This window comes from Dreissena polymorpha, chromosome 10, assembly GCF_020536995.1.
Source record: "Dreissena polymorpha isolate Duluth1 chromosome 10, UMN_Dpol_1.0, whole genome shotgun sequence".
NCBI classification, from domain to species: Eukaryota; Metazoa; Mollusca; class Bivalvia; order Myida; family Dreissenidae; genus Dreissena; species Dreissena polymorpha.
The window spans coordinates 38,625,521-38,645,183 of NC_068364.1; the positions used below are offsets into that span (position 1 = coordinate 38,625,521).

Sequence of the window (19,663 nt, forward strand, 5' to 3'; positions counted from 1 at the left end):
AATGAAAATAAAACCTTAAAAAACTAACTTATATGTTCACTAAATTTATATAAGTATTCCATATTGATGTCAGTTGATATATCCCGTTTACGATATAAAACAACTTACTTGTGACGGTTTATCTTTTACACCATACTGTGTGAGGGTTTTGTCCAGAAAGTCAAAGAATGGGTATATGACATCCTCCCTCGACATTGAGGAACGTGCCGGATCCAAACTCTCGGACGTCCGTTCCTGAAGTTCCGGGTGTCGCGCAAACAATTTTCGGAACCATTCGTCTGACGGCCCATTCTCTGACACCTTATACGGATATGTCCTACCTGTACATTAGTTCGAAAGTAAATCTACATAATATCATATAAAACAACAATAACTGTGATGCAGGGGCGGGACCGTGCTATGAAGACGTATAATTATAAAGGAAATAACGAGTCCGGGCTAAATGAAACAGTCAAGGGTAATACATTTCAATTACATGCACAGTATTCGTAATAAGATTACAGACGTTTAAATTGTTAACATAAATGATCGAACCAACCTCCTTGCTTAATGATTTCCCGAATATAAACACGGGTTCTATTTCGTGTCATAGGGAAACCATGATCCGCCATGTATAATAGTTAACTCACAAGAGCGCCCCCTTCGTCTTTTTTTAATAGGCTCACTGGACCTGTGCGTGTCTCTCCAACACGCCCATGTACATGGTCTGACAATGTACTAAGTGGAGCATTGAATTCCCGTGCAGCGACCCTTATTTTCATTTTGTGCTGCCTAACAGCAGAGACGGCACGCTGCATCTGTGTCTTTTCCCTTGATTGCATTTGTTTTCTGCAATCCAATCCATTTTTGCATTACAGTCCAATTGTAAAACAGACACTTAAATATGCCATTATCCTTTTAAGCCGTTTAATAAATGCTAGCATTCCTAAATTAATATTTGTGTATCAAACGTGGGGTTTATTCGTAAAATAACCATGCAAACATTAACATAGAAATGACTATTCAATATTACGAAACACAACTATTACAAACTCATCAAGGGCGAAAATCCCAGCAGTGAATGTATATAGTCTTCAATAAGATTTGTTTCGCTTTAATCAAAGCGTTAACTATAGACATATTGCAAGCAAATCCGATATCTGTTTATAAACAAGTGTGTCGAGTTTTTAATGTAAACAAATCAATAATTGTAATAGTTTGTTGCTGTTGACTACATCAGTTACGTGTTAAATATGAGGTTTTAAGAAAAAACAATCGAGATATGGTGTATTGTAGCAGACGACCGAAAATGTCAAGAACACAGGTCGGGCATTATTGAGTGAATTATTTTGCGCATGCGCGTACTATTAATATCCCCCGCGCGGAGATCACATTTTATTGCGACAAAATTTGTAAACATTACAGTTATTTAACTACAATACTTGCCTTTCAACGAATTTCTGGTGTCAACATTGAGAAAATAATCGCGCGTAAGTATGTGACGTAGAAAATTGTGCTAAAGGGTTAGAATACACGAAATAAATAGAACGTCCGATAAATACTGCTGTCCGACAAATACTCGCTGACCAGTATGGGAACGCAAAGTCAAATTTTTTTAACTCAATAATTAAATAATTATAATAGATATATATATATATATATATATATATATATATATATATATATATATATATATATATATATATATAATAATTATAAAATAAGCAGTATTTACAGAATAATCATTCCTCTTTACATGTATTTTTTACGTTAGCTGGTTAATGGCAGTGTATAAGAATCATAACTCTAGCTGAATTGTCTATGGAGTTGTTTGCCTTTGTCAGCTGTTTGTCCAACATTTTCACACTCTTATTAGTATAATCTGCAAAAATAGTCTCACCACTAGGTAAGATGCAAATGCCTGAGAATTAGCAAGTCTGACGTTTGTCACTTGCTATTTTCACATTATACACAGACTACTTCTTCACATACATCTGGTAGCAACCACCACATATTTTTAATGTTACCATAATCAATGGCAAATTATACATTTTCTTAAATAATTAGTGAATACTGATCAGAAAATATACACTCTGTGCCATATATGTAAAAGAGTAAATGTTTAAATATAGAATAGAAATTGCAAAATTCAGGGGAGGTAATAATTGGATACACATTTTAAAAAGAAAATCTAACCCCACATTAAAAAGTACTATATACTTGTTTATATGACAGAATTAAAGATTGCATTAACATATTTGACATATATTAAACATTTCACACAGAGAAGGAAACCTGGTTGGCTGCAACAGTGCTGTATACGAGTTATTTAGAACTTCCCCCTCCTGGATTGCATGCTGTAAAAAATTGAAATGCACATTTTTTCATGATAATAATGAAAAATACTGTATTTTTTGCAAACAAATACCTCATTAAGAAAATATAATGTAATAATATAATAATTTAAAGTCCATACTTGTGTTTTGAATATTTAATTTATTATACCTGCACAATGTAATTTCATGACATGAAAGTTCATTTATATGCCATTTTATGACAAACCATTTTTTCAAATGGTTATATATGTACAATAAATAGCGCATGCTAATCAGGGAAGGCGCTTACCGCTTTTATTGTATTTTTCGTTTACAGATCTCTCCCCTTAACAAATATCCAGTTTAGGTAGAAATTGTCGTGCCTGATGAGCCTTTGCGGACTCCACAGGCTAATCTGGGAGGACACTTTATGCACAGGCTAATCTGGGAGGACACTTTATGCACAGGCTAATCTGGGAGGACACTTTATGCACAGGCTAATCTAGGAGGACACTTTATGCACAGGCTAATCTGGGAGGACACTTTATGCACAGGCTAATCTGGGAGGACACTTTATGCACAGGCTAATCTGGGAGGACACTTTATGCATAAAGCTCATTTTCCCAGATTGAGGCTCACATATTTTTTTTTTGTTTAAATAAAAACATTGTGTACATAATTCGAAAATTGGGACTGTGAAAATACTAATGTAAATAATATACACTGAATATATCAATAATACCTCATTTGTCTACACTGTTTTCTTAGTCTCCGATCACCAAAGGATGGAATATAAAAATAATTATAATGAAATAGAGATAAAAATTAAATAATACATGGTTTTACTTTATGCCACAGTACTGCTGCATTAATAATGATGACAAAGATTGAAAATGAAATAAACATTCAATACGTTTAGATTCATTTTAATACAATTCAAATGCAACTAGAAATGGCGCGGCAGAGGCCGACGCGTATCCTTACACCGCATGATTTACCCAGGGGCGCCCCAGGGTTGGTAATGGGGCCATGCATAGTTGAGATTGACCGTATTGTCATAAGAGAAGTTCAGTATCAATTAGAAGTGAATCGGTGTAGAAATGAAGAAATTATAGTAAAAGGCAATTTTGGGTGGGCGTGGTCAATGTGGGCGGGGCGCCCCAGGGTTGGTCATGGGGTCATACATAGTTGAGATTGACCGTATTGTCATAAGAGATGTTCAGTATCAATTTGAAGTAAATCGGTGTAGGAATGAAGAAATTATAGTAAAAGGCAATTTTGGGTGGTCGTGGCCTATGTGGCCGGGGCGCCCCAGGGTTGGTAATGGGGCCATGCATAGTTGAGATTGACCGTATTGTCATAAGAGAAGTTCAGTATCAATTAGAAGTGAATCGGTGTAGAAATGAAGAAATTATAGTAAAAGGCAATTTTGGGTGGGCGTGGTCAATGTGGGCGGGGCGCCCCAGGGTTGGTCATGGGGTCATACATAGTTGAGATTGACCGTATTGTCATAAGAGATGTTCAGTATCAATTTGAAGTAAATCGGTGTAGGAATGAAGAAATTATAGTAAAAGGCAATTTTGGGTGGTCGTGGCCTATGTGGCCGGGGCGCCCCAGGGTTGGTAATGGGGCCATGCATAGTTGAGATTTAACTGTATTGTCATAAAAGAGGTTCAGTAACAATTTGAAGTGAATCAGTGTAGAAATGAAGAAATTATAGTAAAAGGCAATTTTGGGTGGGCCTGGCCTATGTGGGCGGGGCGCCCCAGGGTTGGAAATGGGGCCATCCATAGTTGAGATTAACTGTATTGTCATAAGAGAGGTTCAGTATCAATTTGAAGTGAATCGGTGTAGAAATGAAGAAATCATAGTAAAAAGCAATTTTGGGTGGGCGTGGCCTATGTGGGCATGGCCTATGTGGGCGGGGCGCCCCAGGGTTGTTAATGGGGCCATGCATAGCTGAGATTCACTGTATTGTCATAAGAGAGGTTCAGTATCAATTTGAAGTGAATCGGTGTAGAAATGAAGAAATTATAGTAAAAGGCAATTTTGGGTGGGCGTGGCCTATGTGGGCGTGGCATATGTGGGCGGGGTGCCCTATGGTTGGTAATGGGGCCATGCATAGCTGAGATTGACCGTATTGTCATAAGAGAGGTTCAGTATCAATTTGAAGTGAATTGGTGTCGAAATGAAGAAATTATAGTAAAAGGCAATTTTGGGTGGGCGTGGCCTATGTGGCCGGGGCGCCCCAGGGTTGGTAGTGGGGCCATGCATAGTTGAGACTGACCGTATTGTCATAAGAGAGGCTCAGTATCAATTTGAAGTAAATCGGTGCAGAAATAAAGAAGTTAATGTAAAAAAAAATAAAAAATGAGTGAAAATCTCTGACCCGGCCCCGCCCCAACCCCCATAACTTTTGACCCAGGGGTCAGATCAAAATTTCGTCACTATCACTGTCGCACATATGCTCAAAGCTACCATTTATGTAAGTTTCAAGGTTCTAGTGCTAATAGTGTAGGAGGAGCAGGTGGCCAGGACGGATGGACAGACGCACATCACCACAATATCTTCTCTTTTTCTCCGAAAAACGTGGGGATAATGATAGAGATGAAATATGTATAAGCAATACTATATGATTACCAAATACATGTATTTGCAAATAATGACATTGAAAAACAACCATAACCTTATTTTGCATTATTTAACAAATTTAACTGTTAGTTTTAACGTTTGCTGATGATAGTTAGAAAGAATGAATAAGGCATTTATATCATGTGAACGTGAAAACTGTTTATCCATTTCAGTGCTTAATTGCTCCAATGAGACCACAATACTGATGTTATTGCTGTGTGTTGATGAAAATGAAGTGAACATTGATGTAGTCTTATAACTTGGATGATGGCTTACAATCTGCAATCTGCTACTCCTTCTCCATTGACATTCTATGTAAAAAGTAAAATATAACCTAAAAGCACAGACATTTGAAAAAGTATGACGGACAGACGGACATTCAGACGGAAATGCAATCACTAGATGCCCACCTTTGGGGGCATAACATGTAGTCCTGTTAAAAATCACTTGACACTTTTTAACATGTTTACCTTCACCATGACCTACAAAATATCCTAAGGTGACTGGGACCATTCAACTTCCTGACCACATTCCTCCAGAGGTGGCTGTGTTTCTTTGTCAGATGGCGGCAAAGTTTCGTTCGAATCTGAAATCTTTATTTAAAAAATGTATTATAACATTGTAATAAATTTATTAAAACACATGCATTTATTTATAGTTATTAGTTATACATTGTATATAGTTACTTTAAAAAGTATGAAAATGTGTATAATATTTTATTTAATATACAAACAAGTTATTGTTTCATGTCAAACAAAAACAAGTCAATGCGTTAAATAATTTCTTTTCATCAAAAATATGCCATATTAATATACCTTCCAAAAATATATATTACATAAATTGTATTGCTTTTAAAACATAGCACTTATACAAATTGTTAAACTATTTATAAAACGATGTTCTCAAATAATCCTTGCTTTCCCCTTGCTTGCCAGTGACTGTACCTCTCTAACTACATCACTGCCATCAGTTCCGTCAGAATCATACTCATACAGGTCTTCACTCATAGTTCATTAGTGACTGTGTAATCTATAAAATATACAAAATTTCAATCAATAGGTACGACTATCTGTATCAATGTTATTTTCAATAATTATGTAAAATAAATGAAATTTGGTACGAATGAAGTTTGGTACAAATCGTAAAATTTTGTTTCATAAATAAAACAGTTATATTCGATTGTTATCCTTAATGTTTACACAAAAACAACTTCAATGGGTTCAAATAAATATTAAAAAAAAACATACACAAGTGTAAGTATTTTAATTATATTATTAAACAAACCAATAAAAACTTCTCAAGTGTTACAGCCTAGTTGTTATTGTTGATTGTTTACAATATAACAGTTACCTCCCTTGTTGTATTTGACCAGGTAATTATAAAATAACAAACATAACATGAACGCGCAAAATGTTTCAGATTTTTATTTTTTATCATGTAAAGTATACATTTTCTTCTAAATAAAACCATTAAATACTTAGAATTCGAAATATAACAAATAAATAATTTAAAATGAAAACTTACCATAAAAAAATCGGCAAAGAAATCAACGCGATCGCGAAATATGTTGGTCAAATTCTTCAAGTTTGTTCATCGTTCTATTAAATTCATGTACTTTTTATTTGCTAAAAATACGTTTTCAACGAGTAATTGACGCGTATTTTGGCAACCTACAGTGGGGTCGGTTTTCGTGAATATACAAACAACTTATCTCCCCTGAATTAGGTAGGTGCGGTGGTTGCTACATCTGGTCTGGATTTATCTGAACTGAACTTGTATGAAATGCATCTACAGAAGTTGCCATTTTCAAAATTTATTGTGAACTGTGCTCCTACTAAGTTGTTTATTCACTGTTATATTGGCTCTTCTTGTTAAATACAATCGCATATTATCAAAATTAGAATATGTTGCATAAAGACACACACACAGTTTTGAGTTAGTATAATAATCAATATACTAAACTTTAAACTCGCAAATGTATATTTTGGCTTTAATGCCCACAACACGCTTCAAATGCACACGCAAGTACAAGGCGAAAATAAGCAAAGAACTTGTATATAGGTTAACATTTTGCTGAAAACACAATTATAAACCATTTTCTGAAAATATGGTAAAACTTCACTGCACATAACATTTTGCTGAAGAGATTGATATTAATCATTCTGAAAATAGAGTGACACAGTTTAAAGGGAATTGCCCACATATTTTGGTATTTAAATAAAGGTCATTAAATATAATGTTAACAAATAAATTATATTTCGAATATACTTAAATAATTATGACAGCAAAGACAACTGTTCAAAACAATTTGTCTAGGATTCAAACAAGTGAAGCAAAATCACAGCTCAGGCTTTTATACTGTACAGCAAAATAAAAAATACTATGTTAGTTATACACATATTTTCCATATTATTGCTAAAATGCTTTTAAAAAGCTGTTTAATTTTACAAATTTTGAATAATGATTATCCATAAAAAAACAACATGTTGCTTAAAATGTCACTTAGTTATGCGTGCAGTCTCGCTGGTATTAATATGATCAGAACATTATTTTTATGCCCCCTTCAAAGAAGAGGGGGTATATTGTTTTGCACATGTCGGTCGGTCCGTCTGTCTGTCGGTCCGTCGGTCTGTCGGTCCGTCCACCAGATGGTTTCCGGATGATGACTCAATAACGCTTAGACCTATGATCAATAAACTTTATAGGTACATTGATCATGACTGGCAAATGGCCCCGATTGATTTTCAGGTCACTATGTCAAAGGTCAAGGTCACAGTGACTCAAAATAGTAAAATGGTTTCAGGATGATAACTCAAGAATGCTTAGGCCTAGGATCACGAAACTTCAAAGGAGCATTGATTATAACTAGCAGATGACCCCTATGATTTTCAGGTCACTCAGTCAAAGGTCAAGGTCACAGAGACTCGAAACAGTAAAATGGTTTACGGATGATAACTCAAGAATGCTTACATCTAGGATCATAAAACATCATAGGTACATTGATCATGACTAGCAGATGACCCCTTTTGATTTTCAGGTCACTAGGTCAAAGGTCAAGGTCACAGTGACTCGAAACATTAAATGGTTTTCAGATGATAACTCAAGAATGCTTTCGCCTAGCATGATGAAACGTCATAGGAACATTGATCATGACTGGCAGATGACCCATATTGATTTTCAGGTCACTAGGTCAAAGGTCAAGGTCACATTGACTCAAAATAGTAAAATGGTTTCCGGATGATAACTCAAGAATGCTTACACCTAAGATCATGAAACTTCATAGGTACATTGATCATGACTGGCAGATGGCCCCTATAAATTTTCAGGTCACTAGGTCAAAGTTTAAGTTCACAGTGACTCGAAACAGTAAAATCGTTTCCTGATGGTAACTCAAGAATTATTAGGCATAGGATCATGAAACTTCATAGGTACATTGATCATGACTTGCAAATAACCCCTATTGATTTTCAGGTCACTTGGTCAAAGGTCAAGGTCACATTGACAAAAAACATATTCACACAATGGCTGCCACTACAACTGACAGCCCATATGGGGGACATGCATGTTTTACAAACAGCCCTTGTTATCTATAACAATTTTCAGGAAAATTGTCATTTGCCACACTGTGAAAAAGTCAATTTAACACGCCCGGTAATTTCGTTCGAAGTTGCAAATAGCCTGATGTAAATATATTGATTGGTCCATGTCTGTAACAGCTGTCACTTGCAATTTTTCAACTCACAGTTCATTTCAGAAATGCATTGATTAACTGAGTAAACAATGTCTATACAATGCTCACTTTCATTTTCAAGCAAAGTGTAAAATCACTTATAGATTCGTGATAACCTAGTTGTATATTGCCAAAAACAAACCCAGGGCCCTGAGACACAGATTAAGTAAACAATGCTCTGGTGTATCAATATCTTTGTTACTGCTTGGTGTTGTCCCTTTGTATAAACATTTATGATTAAGTGCTTAACATCCAAATATTTGTAGAATATTTCAAAGTCATTATCATCAGCGATACAGCAATCGCCTGTTAGGAGAACTTTAGTTATCAAATAATTAATATAACATTATATTACTTTAAATTGCCTCAAAGAAATCAAAATCATTATGTTATTTTGAAAACATTGAAGTTTTAGGATGTGTGTAGGCCTGACTGATACACACGTTTTTCTTATGTACAAAAACAGAATTTTCTAACTTGACCCATAGTATTACATTTGTGCCAGTTCTTGTCACTGAAATGTAGCTTTATAACTAAAAATTACTTTGAATACTATGAAATGCCTCATCGTTTGCATCCTGATCAGTTCAGTTTCTTGTGTCAATCGATATGATCACAGAAAAAGCCATTAATGTTCCAATTTGTATTATATTTGTCAAGTGACATTTGAAAGTTTGAGTTTTCTAGTTTTCAGCGAAGTTTGTTAATACTCCAGAAAACATGTCAGTCTTTTATTGTTCAAATTTGAGGGAGATATACGGACATATCCTTAATGGAGAAAAGTATTTCCCAAACTGAATTTAAACTTAAAAATTACCTTTTTAAACTTTTCCACACAATAAATAAATACAAAAAATCTTTACATTTATGCAACATCTCCCATCCTACTCTTTATGTAGAACATTAGTAGATAAAATATTGAACACTCTTCAAGTTAAAAGTATTATTTAGCAACAGTACTCATTTTCCAATTTTAGTAAAACCAACGCCATCTTCCCAATCCAAAGGGCCCTGCCCCATTCCTTTAATGAAAACAAACTACTGCATGTATGACTTGCTCCATATGATGTTTCTAATTGACACTGGCACTGGTTGCAGGTGTGTATGGATATCAACTGCTATACAACATTTGGGTTATGAATTTGATCTCGTTTCCGGTGTTTTTTGGCACTTGACATTAGACGCTAGAGCATATAGCACATCTTTTGGCAATTGATAGCCAAATGTTGTTCTTGTCTCTGAGCCGTCGTTGGGTTACCTCCTTTACACAAAATTAGTATTGAGCCATCATTATTTAGGGCTAATCGCGAGGCATCTGACCTCGCAGGCCTTTGTGGTATGGCGAGTTGAAAGTAAAATGACCCTCTAAATGCAGTACCTCATTTGTAACCTTAACGATGACTTTAGAACATCCCTCACTCTGCTAATCGTCTGTTTCTATTTGTTCGTTTAACATCAGAGTGTTGCGTTTTGAATTAATTTCAAGTTCTGTGATTTTTCTTTTGGTCTGTTACTTTTTAAGTTTGGAGAAAAATACACTTCTTCACCAGCATATAACAATGTTTTTCAAGGCTTTAATTTCTTTGTCATTTTAGTCGAATATTGAGACAATATACTGAGCTCAATGTTTAGTTTCAGTGACTTGCTGGTCAGGCTGTGCGACCTTCACCTCAAGTGACCTTAACGTCAAGTTGGCAGACCTTGGCACTAATTTCACTTTTATTCTTTATTTTTTTTTAAATGTCTATGGCTTTAAAGGGACTTTTTACGGATTTTTTGAGTTTTGAAAGTTTATCATAGAATAATAAAAATACATGTAGCAAGAGTGTAACAATCATTGAAGCTGTAACTTAAACAAATGAATTATAAATCTAGGCCCTACTGGGATTTTAACCTAGGTGATGTGGATCAAAAAGCTATCGCTGTAACCAAGCGACTGTCATGACTGCCATGTACAATTATGCGTATACTAGCCTGTGTAATTGATTCACGTTTAGAGTGGACATGCATTTTAACCAAAGCAACATAAACATTCCACATTATTCCATTGTTTTGCCGGTGTATTTAAACGCTTTTTAATTTTTATCAATTTTAAACATTGGTTATTCATAATAACACATATTTTAATATATACCTATGCCAGAAGTTTTGCTTTATTCTGTATAATGTTTTTTGTAGTTTTCTAATCTGTGATAAATAAATTGAAAATCGTCAATTTGACAATTGTGTCTTGAAATATCTCAGTGGCCTAAAGTAGCTGAAAGCTCCGTGGGCTGGAACAGCGTTGTTACGATATATTATGGTGTGTTATAAAATAAAATAGTATAATTCATTTTTGGCAGTTTAGGTCAAAGTCACCTCATTATACCTTCCTACACAGGGCTCATACTGAACTAAATGTTTTTGAGCCAACCAGTATTCGTCTGTCGGTTGTGAAAACTCGACCATCCGTGCCATGAGCGTCCGCAGGGATGATCCTAGTGGGATAAAGTTGGGTTACACCTTTGATCATATTGACTTTTCTCATATGGAATTCTCATCAGTCATCACTCATCATCTGAAGACATTCATTATGTTTAACCCACAATTAATAATGTGATAGGTAAGTCGTGATAGGAATTGGAAGGCCCCGTTTCAGGAAGGGACCTGTGTATAAGTCTGTTTGTCATCTACTTAAGATGCTTACAGTTGGGATTTTCTTTCCATGGAGTTCCATGAAGGTACCTACGTCATCTTGCAGTTTCTAAGAAACATAACAAATGTTTTAATTTGTGTACATGAAGGATTGACGTCATCATGACATATTCAATTCCTTGAAATACTGGATGATGGGGCTTGTAACTTTTCAAATAATAAAACGGTTGTCGTTCGTCATTACTTGAGACGCTGATGTTGCAGGCAAGCCTGAATCAATCTTCTTAGCAGTGAGTGAACACTGTCTTAACTTCCTTTGCTTATGAGGTGTTATAGTCGTGATGAACATATAATGATAATTTCAAGAATTATTTTCGTATTTCGTAATGTTAAAATACTTATACAGTTGTACTTGTAGGATTAAATTCCAAGCCCGCGTCCACCTCGCCCAAGTCAACTTCGAAATATTTTTGTCATCAATAAATAATAATATTCAGTTTGATTTCACGCTGAGAGCATAGAATTCTAGTGACGGAGATGTTATAATCTTGTAAAATGGGTATGATTATAAATGTTTCGTTCTTCTCGCGAAATTTTTGGATGACTTACCCTAGAGGAGCGCATGGCGCGAAAGAAGTTGTAAAGGCTTCCATCAGCCTTGTGTCATGATGGTTATCATATAATTGATTTAAACGATTGCCTTCGCTTTGTGACCCTCTTGTTAATCTATCATTAACATCTCTATTTTCAGAATAAGATATATCAGACGTAATATAATGTACATCAGAAATTACTTCACCAAGCGTACACCTGACGCGAATCCTTCCTCTGAAGACGACGGTGCACCTCCAAGCAAACAGCGCGACTGCAGTGGTGACGTATCTGTGCCAACGGAGCGCATGCCAGATAAATAACACCTAGATTGCGAACCGTCAACCAGCGCTGCCCTCGATCATGAAGCGTCAACCAGCGCTAACCCGGACCTGAACCGTTAACCAGCGCTACCCCCGATCCTCAACCGCCAACCGTTCGAAGTGTTCAAGTGTGCCATGATATGGATATTTGGAAGCACGTCAATAACGATCGACTCATCTCTAGTAATACCCGCAATGAGCTTTTAACAAACGCATACATACCTCCTATTGACTACGACTTTCGAAAATACTCTAGAGGAAATAGATGTTTACGCCATCCTTGGTTGACGCAATATCAGTGGCTAGCGTATTCGCCTCTGTTCAAAGGACCGGTATGTACACTATATGTGTTATTTCCACAACCTTTTCACCGAAGCATTACTGGCGCCTTCATCAGTGACCCTTGTCGAAAGTATACCGACATACATACCGCTGCGTAAAAACGAATGATTAGTGCCTGGCATCATCAATCTCAAAAGGATGCTTACAAAAACTTGCCAACACGACAAATCCAGAACGTCGTTTCGACAGTTTATTGGACAGTGCCTTTAATGAAAATGTTTGAAGGAACCGTGTAAAATAATTTCCAATTTTGTCGAGCATTATCTTCTGTGGTACCCATGACATTACACTTAGGGAAAACATTTCAAATCCGGCAATTTGAATGATTTATTATCGTTTCGAATCGAATCTGGAGATGATGTACTGAAGACACATATAGAACACGCAAGTGACAATGCAAAATATACCCCGGTTCGAATCCAAAATGAACTGATAAGTAAATGATAAGAGACTGCGAGATATGTTACTGCAGCTAACACTTCAACTGGATTCTCAATCTTAGCGGATGAGACTGCTTATATCTCGGGAACGGAGCAACTGTCTATCGGACTGAGATTTTTCGAAGAAGAGAAACTCGTCATAAGAAAAGAGTTACTTGGATATACTTTTATACTGTATATCGGGCGGTTGGCGGTTGAGGATCGGGGGTAGCGCTGGTTAACGGTTTAGGTTCGGGTTAGCACTGGTTGACGCCTCAGAATCGAAGGCAGCGCTGGTTGACGGTTCGGAATCTAGGTGTTATTTATCTGGCATGCGCTCCTTTGGCACAGATACGTCACCACTGCAGTCGCGCTGTTTGCTTGGAGGTGCTCCGTTGTCTTCAGAGAAAGGATTCGCGTCAGGTTTACGTTTGGTGAAGTAATTCCTGATGTACATTATATAACGTCTGATATATCTTATTCTGAAAATAGAGATGTTAACGATGGATTAACAAGAGGCTCAAAACGCTAAGATCAATTATATGATAAACATCATGATACAAGGCTGATGGAAGGCTGTACAACTTCTTTCGCGCCATGCGCTCCTCTAGGGTAAGGCAATAAAAATTTTCACGAAAAGAGCGAATTCAGCAACATTTTTTAATCATACAAATTTTTCAAGATTATAACATCTGCGTCACTAGAATTCTATTCTCTCAGCGTTAAATCAAACTGAATATTATTATTAATTGATTACAAAAATTATTTCGAAGCTGACTTGGGCGAGGTGGACCCGGGCTTGGGATTTAATCCTACAAGTACAACTGTATAAGTATTTTAATATTACGAAATACGCAATAATTCCTGAAATTATCATTTATCATGTACATCACGACTATAACACCTCATAAGCAAAGGAAGTTAAACATGTGTTCACTTACTGCTAGGCAGATTGATTCAGGCCTGTCTGCAACACCAGCGTCTCAAGTAACGACGATCGACAACCGTTTATTATTTGAAAAGTTACAAGCCCCATCATCCAGTATTTAAAGGAATTGAATATGTCATGATGACGTCAATCCGTCATGTACCAAAATTAAACATTTGTAATGTTTCATAGAAACTGCATGATGACGTAGGTACAATCATGGAACTTCATGGAAAGAAACTCCTCACTGTAAGCATCTTAAGTAGATGAAAAATATCTTCGAGGAAAAGATTAATACACAGGTCCCGTCCTGAAACGGGGCCTTCCGATTCCTATCGAGACTTACCTATCACATTATTTATTGTGGGTTAAACATAATGAATGTCTTCAGATGATTAGTGATGACTGATGAGAATTCTATATGAGAAAAGTCAATATGATCAAAGGAGAGAAAACAAATAGGTATTACCCACTCCAATACTGTCAATTTATCAATTGCAAATCCTATTTCGTAACTTTCCAGATATACTTCATGATACACAATTATCTGGCCTTATTCATAAAATGTTCTGCAAATCCGGCGGAAAACGGGTGGAACCCCACTTGACCACCCTATGATCATTCCTGCGGACGCCCATGGCACGGATGGTCGAGTGGTCTATGCGATAGACTTTTACTCCAGGGGTCAGTGGTTCAAGCCCAGTTGAGGGTTCCTTTTTTGCTTTATTTAAATGTATTCTTGTTTTTACAATTTGTTTTTAGATCCGATGTTTACATCTATCAATATAAACATTTAGTGACAAACATAAATACCTGCTTCATTCTCGGAAATGGTCCCAACAAAGTAAGCTCATGTTTGCAAGGTTGTCTATTCAGTTCTGACCTTAACTGAACTTTAAGTTGTTAGAAATACAAATGAGAACAGCTAAACATAGACCAATCAATAAATCTACATCAGACTTCAGATGACATTACTGAGCTTGTTAAAGGGAATTGTTCAAAGTGTGGTAACTGACAATTTTTCCCAAAATTCTAATAGATTTAAAAAGGAATGTATGGATTATATTCATTCCCTTGAGATTGCACTCATGACTTAGTAACATGTTTCGCAACATATGGTTTGTTTTATAGATAACTAATGACTCACAATTTGTAAAAAGTATACAGATTTTTAAAAGCAGAGCATTACTAATTTTGAAAATACTGTATTACTAAAATAGTTTTTTTTATACTTTTTTGCTGCAAAGTATTAAAGCCTGAGTGTTGAAATGTTTGTGTATTAGATTTTGCCTCCAAAGGTCACTGGTTTGAATGCTAGGCATTATGTTTTTCAACCTTTTCCCTTGGTTTAATCATTATTTAAGAATATTTGAAATATAATGTATCTGTTTAACATTACATTTAATGATTTTTTTTTTAATACCTAAATATGTTTGCAATTCTTTTTAAACTGTTTACCATATTTTCAGAAAATGGTTTATACCATTATGATCAACAACTTGTTATGTGCTATTAAGTTTCACCCTATTTTTAGAAAACGGTTTATACCATTGTTATCAACGAAATGTTAAACTACATTCAAGATCTCTTGCTCTGTACTTACCTGTGTGTATTTGAAGTGTGTTGTGGGCTTAAACAACTAATATCAATAACATTTGAGAGTTTAAATTTTAAAGCTTTGAATATTATACTGACTTAGAACTGTGAAAGTCTTTATGCACAACATTCTGGTTTTGATAACATTAATTGTATTAATATGAAGAGTCAATATAACAGTAAATAAACGACTTTTAAGTAGGAAGACAGTTCACACAAAAAATTGAAAATGGCAACTTCTGTAGATGCAATTCATAAAAGTTCAGGTCAGATTAATCCAGACCAGATGTATGTGAAGAAGAAGTCTGAGTATAATGTGAAAATAGCAAGTGATAAAAGTCAGCATTGCTACATCTCGGGTATTTTCATCTTGCCTAGTGGAGAGGCCATTGTAGCAGATTATACTAATAAGAGAGTGAAAATATTGGACAAGCATTACAATGTGTTAAGTTACTTTGAAGTAAGTAGTAATCCGCAGGGTATTTGCATAATCTCAACGTCCAGTCAGCTTGCTATATCTTTTTGTCAGGTTGTTATATCTTTTTATAATAAGGTTCATTTCTTCGATATGAGCAATGGGAAGCTGAAGATTTATGATGCCAGTAGCGAGTTCAAACATGCTATTCTTGGCATTACCTACCATCAGGGTGATTTGTATATCACCTCAGGCACTGCTCTCTACCAGTACGCACTTGATCGTAGTCTCCCTTTAGTGAAAGATTGGATACTTAAGAAAACTCTATATGAGGATACTGGAGGTGGAATTACAGGTAAATTGTGCTGTAAATATAAAAATTGTATATTTCATAGTGTTGATACTGTATATACATTTGAAACCTGATGGTTCAACCACTCCAGGAATGACAACAAAAGTTCGAGCCGTCTGGAATTCGAGCCAACCGATTTCTAATATACTTTGTTTACTATTAAGATGAATCTGCAACAGATTTACATCTCCAGTTGAAGAGTATTTATACTGGAAAAATTCCGTATAGCAGTGTAATACATTCTTATTTCGAATTTATAAGAACAAAGAATATACTTTATATTTTATTAATAAATATTTTAAAAGAATTACACATACAAGCAAACGAATATAATATAATAAATGTACATGCATAAGCACTATTAACACATCGCAAAAATATTTAACAACACTACATGTATGTATTAATTCGCTTGTTAGTTGTGGGCGTTAGCTCTCACCTTATTTTAAAGAGCAAGTTAAACTACGGTAGGGGCGATAACCACTGATGTTTCTGCTCTAAGCTACGCTAGGAACGATAACCACTGCATGTAGACCTGCACTACATGCAGTTAAAGTATGCAGATGACGAATAATATTCTGCTCTACATCGCTAGAAACGATAACCACCGCATCTGCCTGTTTATAAATCACCACTGGTACACTGCAGTCTTGAAGATAGTCTTCTCTTTAAACCCGCTGTTTACATTTAAATCACTTAACGGTTTATCGAGTGTGTATGTAATCAATTATAGTGTTTAACAGCGTGTGCGACGACATTGGCCAGTCTTGTATTTAATGCTGCTTTTATGGAAAACGGGGTTTAATGCATGTCAAATAAAATTAGCCTGTGCAAACTGATTAGCCTGTGAAATGCGCACATTTGTCTAAGGTATCTCTATAACATAAATATGAGGATAAACAGTGCACACACATCTCGACCTGTGCTTTCAGACACACTTAATTTGAATGGATTGTGTTCATTTCAAACTTGCGATATAAAAAGCTATAACATAATTTTGAAAACTGAATTGCGTCTACAATTATGCAATAGCGAACATTTTCAGTGCCTTCAGCGCTTTGACTTTTTAATGACATGATGTCAGTCTGTGTTTTGTTCATGACTCGTCGTATAGATACAAAGTTTTCTATTCCATTAACTTGACACTGTACGTGTTTTGTGTATCTACAAAAGGCCAGATTTTATACAAATTACACATTTTACTGTATCAATAAACGGTTGAGTCAATACATGTATGCAATTATGGTGTGCCTTAAATCAAGCGTTCTTTATCGATTAACAGCGTTGTGCAACATGACGCGAGTTCGAGCCAAACAAACAAAAGAACATGTGAAAATTGTGACCGATACTGTGAAAACAGCTCAAGCCATCCCACGAATTCGAGCCATCCAGCACAAATTGATATGACTATGGAAATAACAAATTGTTGCTTCAGGAAGAGTTCGAGCCAACCCGAAATTCGAGCCAAGCAAGTTCGAACCATCGGGTTTCGACTGTATTATATTGTTAATATATTTATATATACTTATTAGTTTACATAAAATATAATCACCACCGTGCATGTGTTACACATTAATGAACACTTATATCTCATTTAATTTTGTTAAAGTGTTATGTCTTCAATGCTGATCTGATTATATAGATACTTGTTCATACTTTGCAGTGTACAAATTTGCAATCAGTCCTGATGGTGACTGGATCTATGTCACCAACTCTGCCCATAACAAGCTAATTACACTGACCATAGCTGGCACCCTGCTATCAACATTCAATGACCATGAACTGGCGGGGCCAAACGATGTACACGTCACACCCAAAGGACAAGTCCTTGTCTGTGGTATTAGCTCCCATACTGTCATACAGGTCGACCGTGAGGGGAAAAAGAAACTGGCAACTCTGGCTTCAGAGAACGATGGACTGCGCTACCCAGTGTCTGTCTGCTACAACACCAACACTGACCAGATGAGTGTGGGATTATTTGCTAGCAATAACATCAGTGTTATGGAATTGAAATAGCTCATCCATGTGGACAAAAACATGTTTATAAATGTTATTTCTATTTTATCTTTGAATATGAACATTGAGGCATAGCAGTTTATATCTAGGTCAGGCACAAAAATATTCATACAGTTTATCTTTTATTGTTTACAATGAAATAAACTTAAATTTGAAAATTAATTGCTTTCATGCTCTAAAGTGTAACATTGAACATGAGCATGCATAAAACTTGTCATCCTCCATGTTAACTTGGAGTTGTTTTCCTTCTTATTCTATTTGTTTCATTACAAGCAGTAAGCAAACACAGCTCTGCAGCAAAATATGCGACCTGACGTGATATTATGGTTATTGAAGTGTACTCAATCACTATTGAGCTTGCATACATCTGAGATAATGTTGGTGAATGAAATGTTAGAATGGGTGGAGCTATCTGGAAATAAGGCGGGATAGACACAATGTGCATGTATCATGAATAATGTTATTCACGCGCTGTATAAATTGAATACACCGTTGTCGACTGCCTACACAATATCTGCCGTTGCAAAAGGTGCATCAACAAATAAAACAATGAAAATAAGCGTGATAATACAATATGTCAAATAAATTATTATTTTATACCTTACTGTCAATTATCAATTTTCATTAAAGACTGATAGTTAAAAAACTCATTGTGCTCAAATGACTTCCTTAAGCTTTCAGCGTCCTTTGACCAATTAAAAATTATATCACCAGACACTAGAGCATTTCAAGAGTCATTGAAATTTAATAACAAGTGGCACTGTTTTGACAATTAATCAAAATTAATGACACAATTAATGAACTGTGACGTAGACATTAAAGTGAAGAATTCAAAAACATTCACTGTTGCTATCAATTTTTTGAAAAAATAACATGCTAAGTCGAAAGGTTAGAGTTTTTAAATGAAAAAAAGGCAAATCTTTGATGCTGTGATTGTGCTATAATTTTTATGTAGATAGCAGGATTTGTTTGTAATGCATGTGATGAATCAAATGTGCTTATATTTTACATGCAATTGATCTGTATTGTAAAACAAATGTGCTCCATGTTAAATGCATAGAGTTGTGTGGATTATAAATAAGTAAAATGTTCTTCCATGTATTAAATATATATGATGCGTTGTACTTTGACATGTATGAATGTCATGACTTCCTATATTGACAACTGCATGCACGATTATGATATGTGATCATATGTGCTTTGTTATCATTAAATAACATTTAAAAAATACAGTAGTTCATATTTTTATATGGTTACCTTTCACAACTGACAAACGAAAATTGATTGGCTCAAAAACATTTAGTTCAGTGTGAGCCCTGTGTAGGAAGGTATAATAAGGTGATTTTGACCCAAAATACCAAAAATCAAAATTAACAAGAGCTGTGTTTTTTA

The 19,663-nt window shown here is 35.5% G+C and overlaps 2 protein-coding genes across 9 annotated transcripts in view; one reads left to right on the forward strand and one right to left on the reverse strand.

Moving 5' to 3' along the window:
- Positions 1-19,663, forward strand: part of LOC127848500 (uncharacterized) — a 458,919-nt gene that overhangs the window by 346,970 nt on the left and 92,286 nt on the right. The window contains exon 5 of one of the 8 annotated variants that reach the window (XM_052380995.1): positions 18,119-19,490. The exons of 5 other annotated variants lie outside the window; for them this stretch is intronic. In XM_052380995.1, the coding sequence (XP_052236955.1) occupies positions 18,119-18,271 (153 nt within the window). In that variant the 3' untranslated portion in view covers positions 18,272-19,490. Of the gene's footprint in view, positions 1-17,918; positions 19,491-19,663 lie in introns of those variants that run through there. 2 more of the 8 variants (XM_052381000.1, XM_052381001.1) reach the window with 2 other exon arrangements.
- Positions 1-19,663, reverse strand: part of LOC127848498 (dynein axonemal heavy chain 7-like) — a 281,861-nt gene that overhangs the window by 21,601 nt on the left and 240,597 nt on the right. The gene's annotated exons all lie outside the window — the stretch shown is intronic.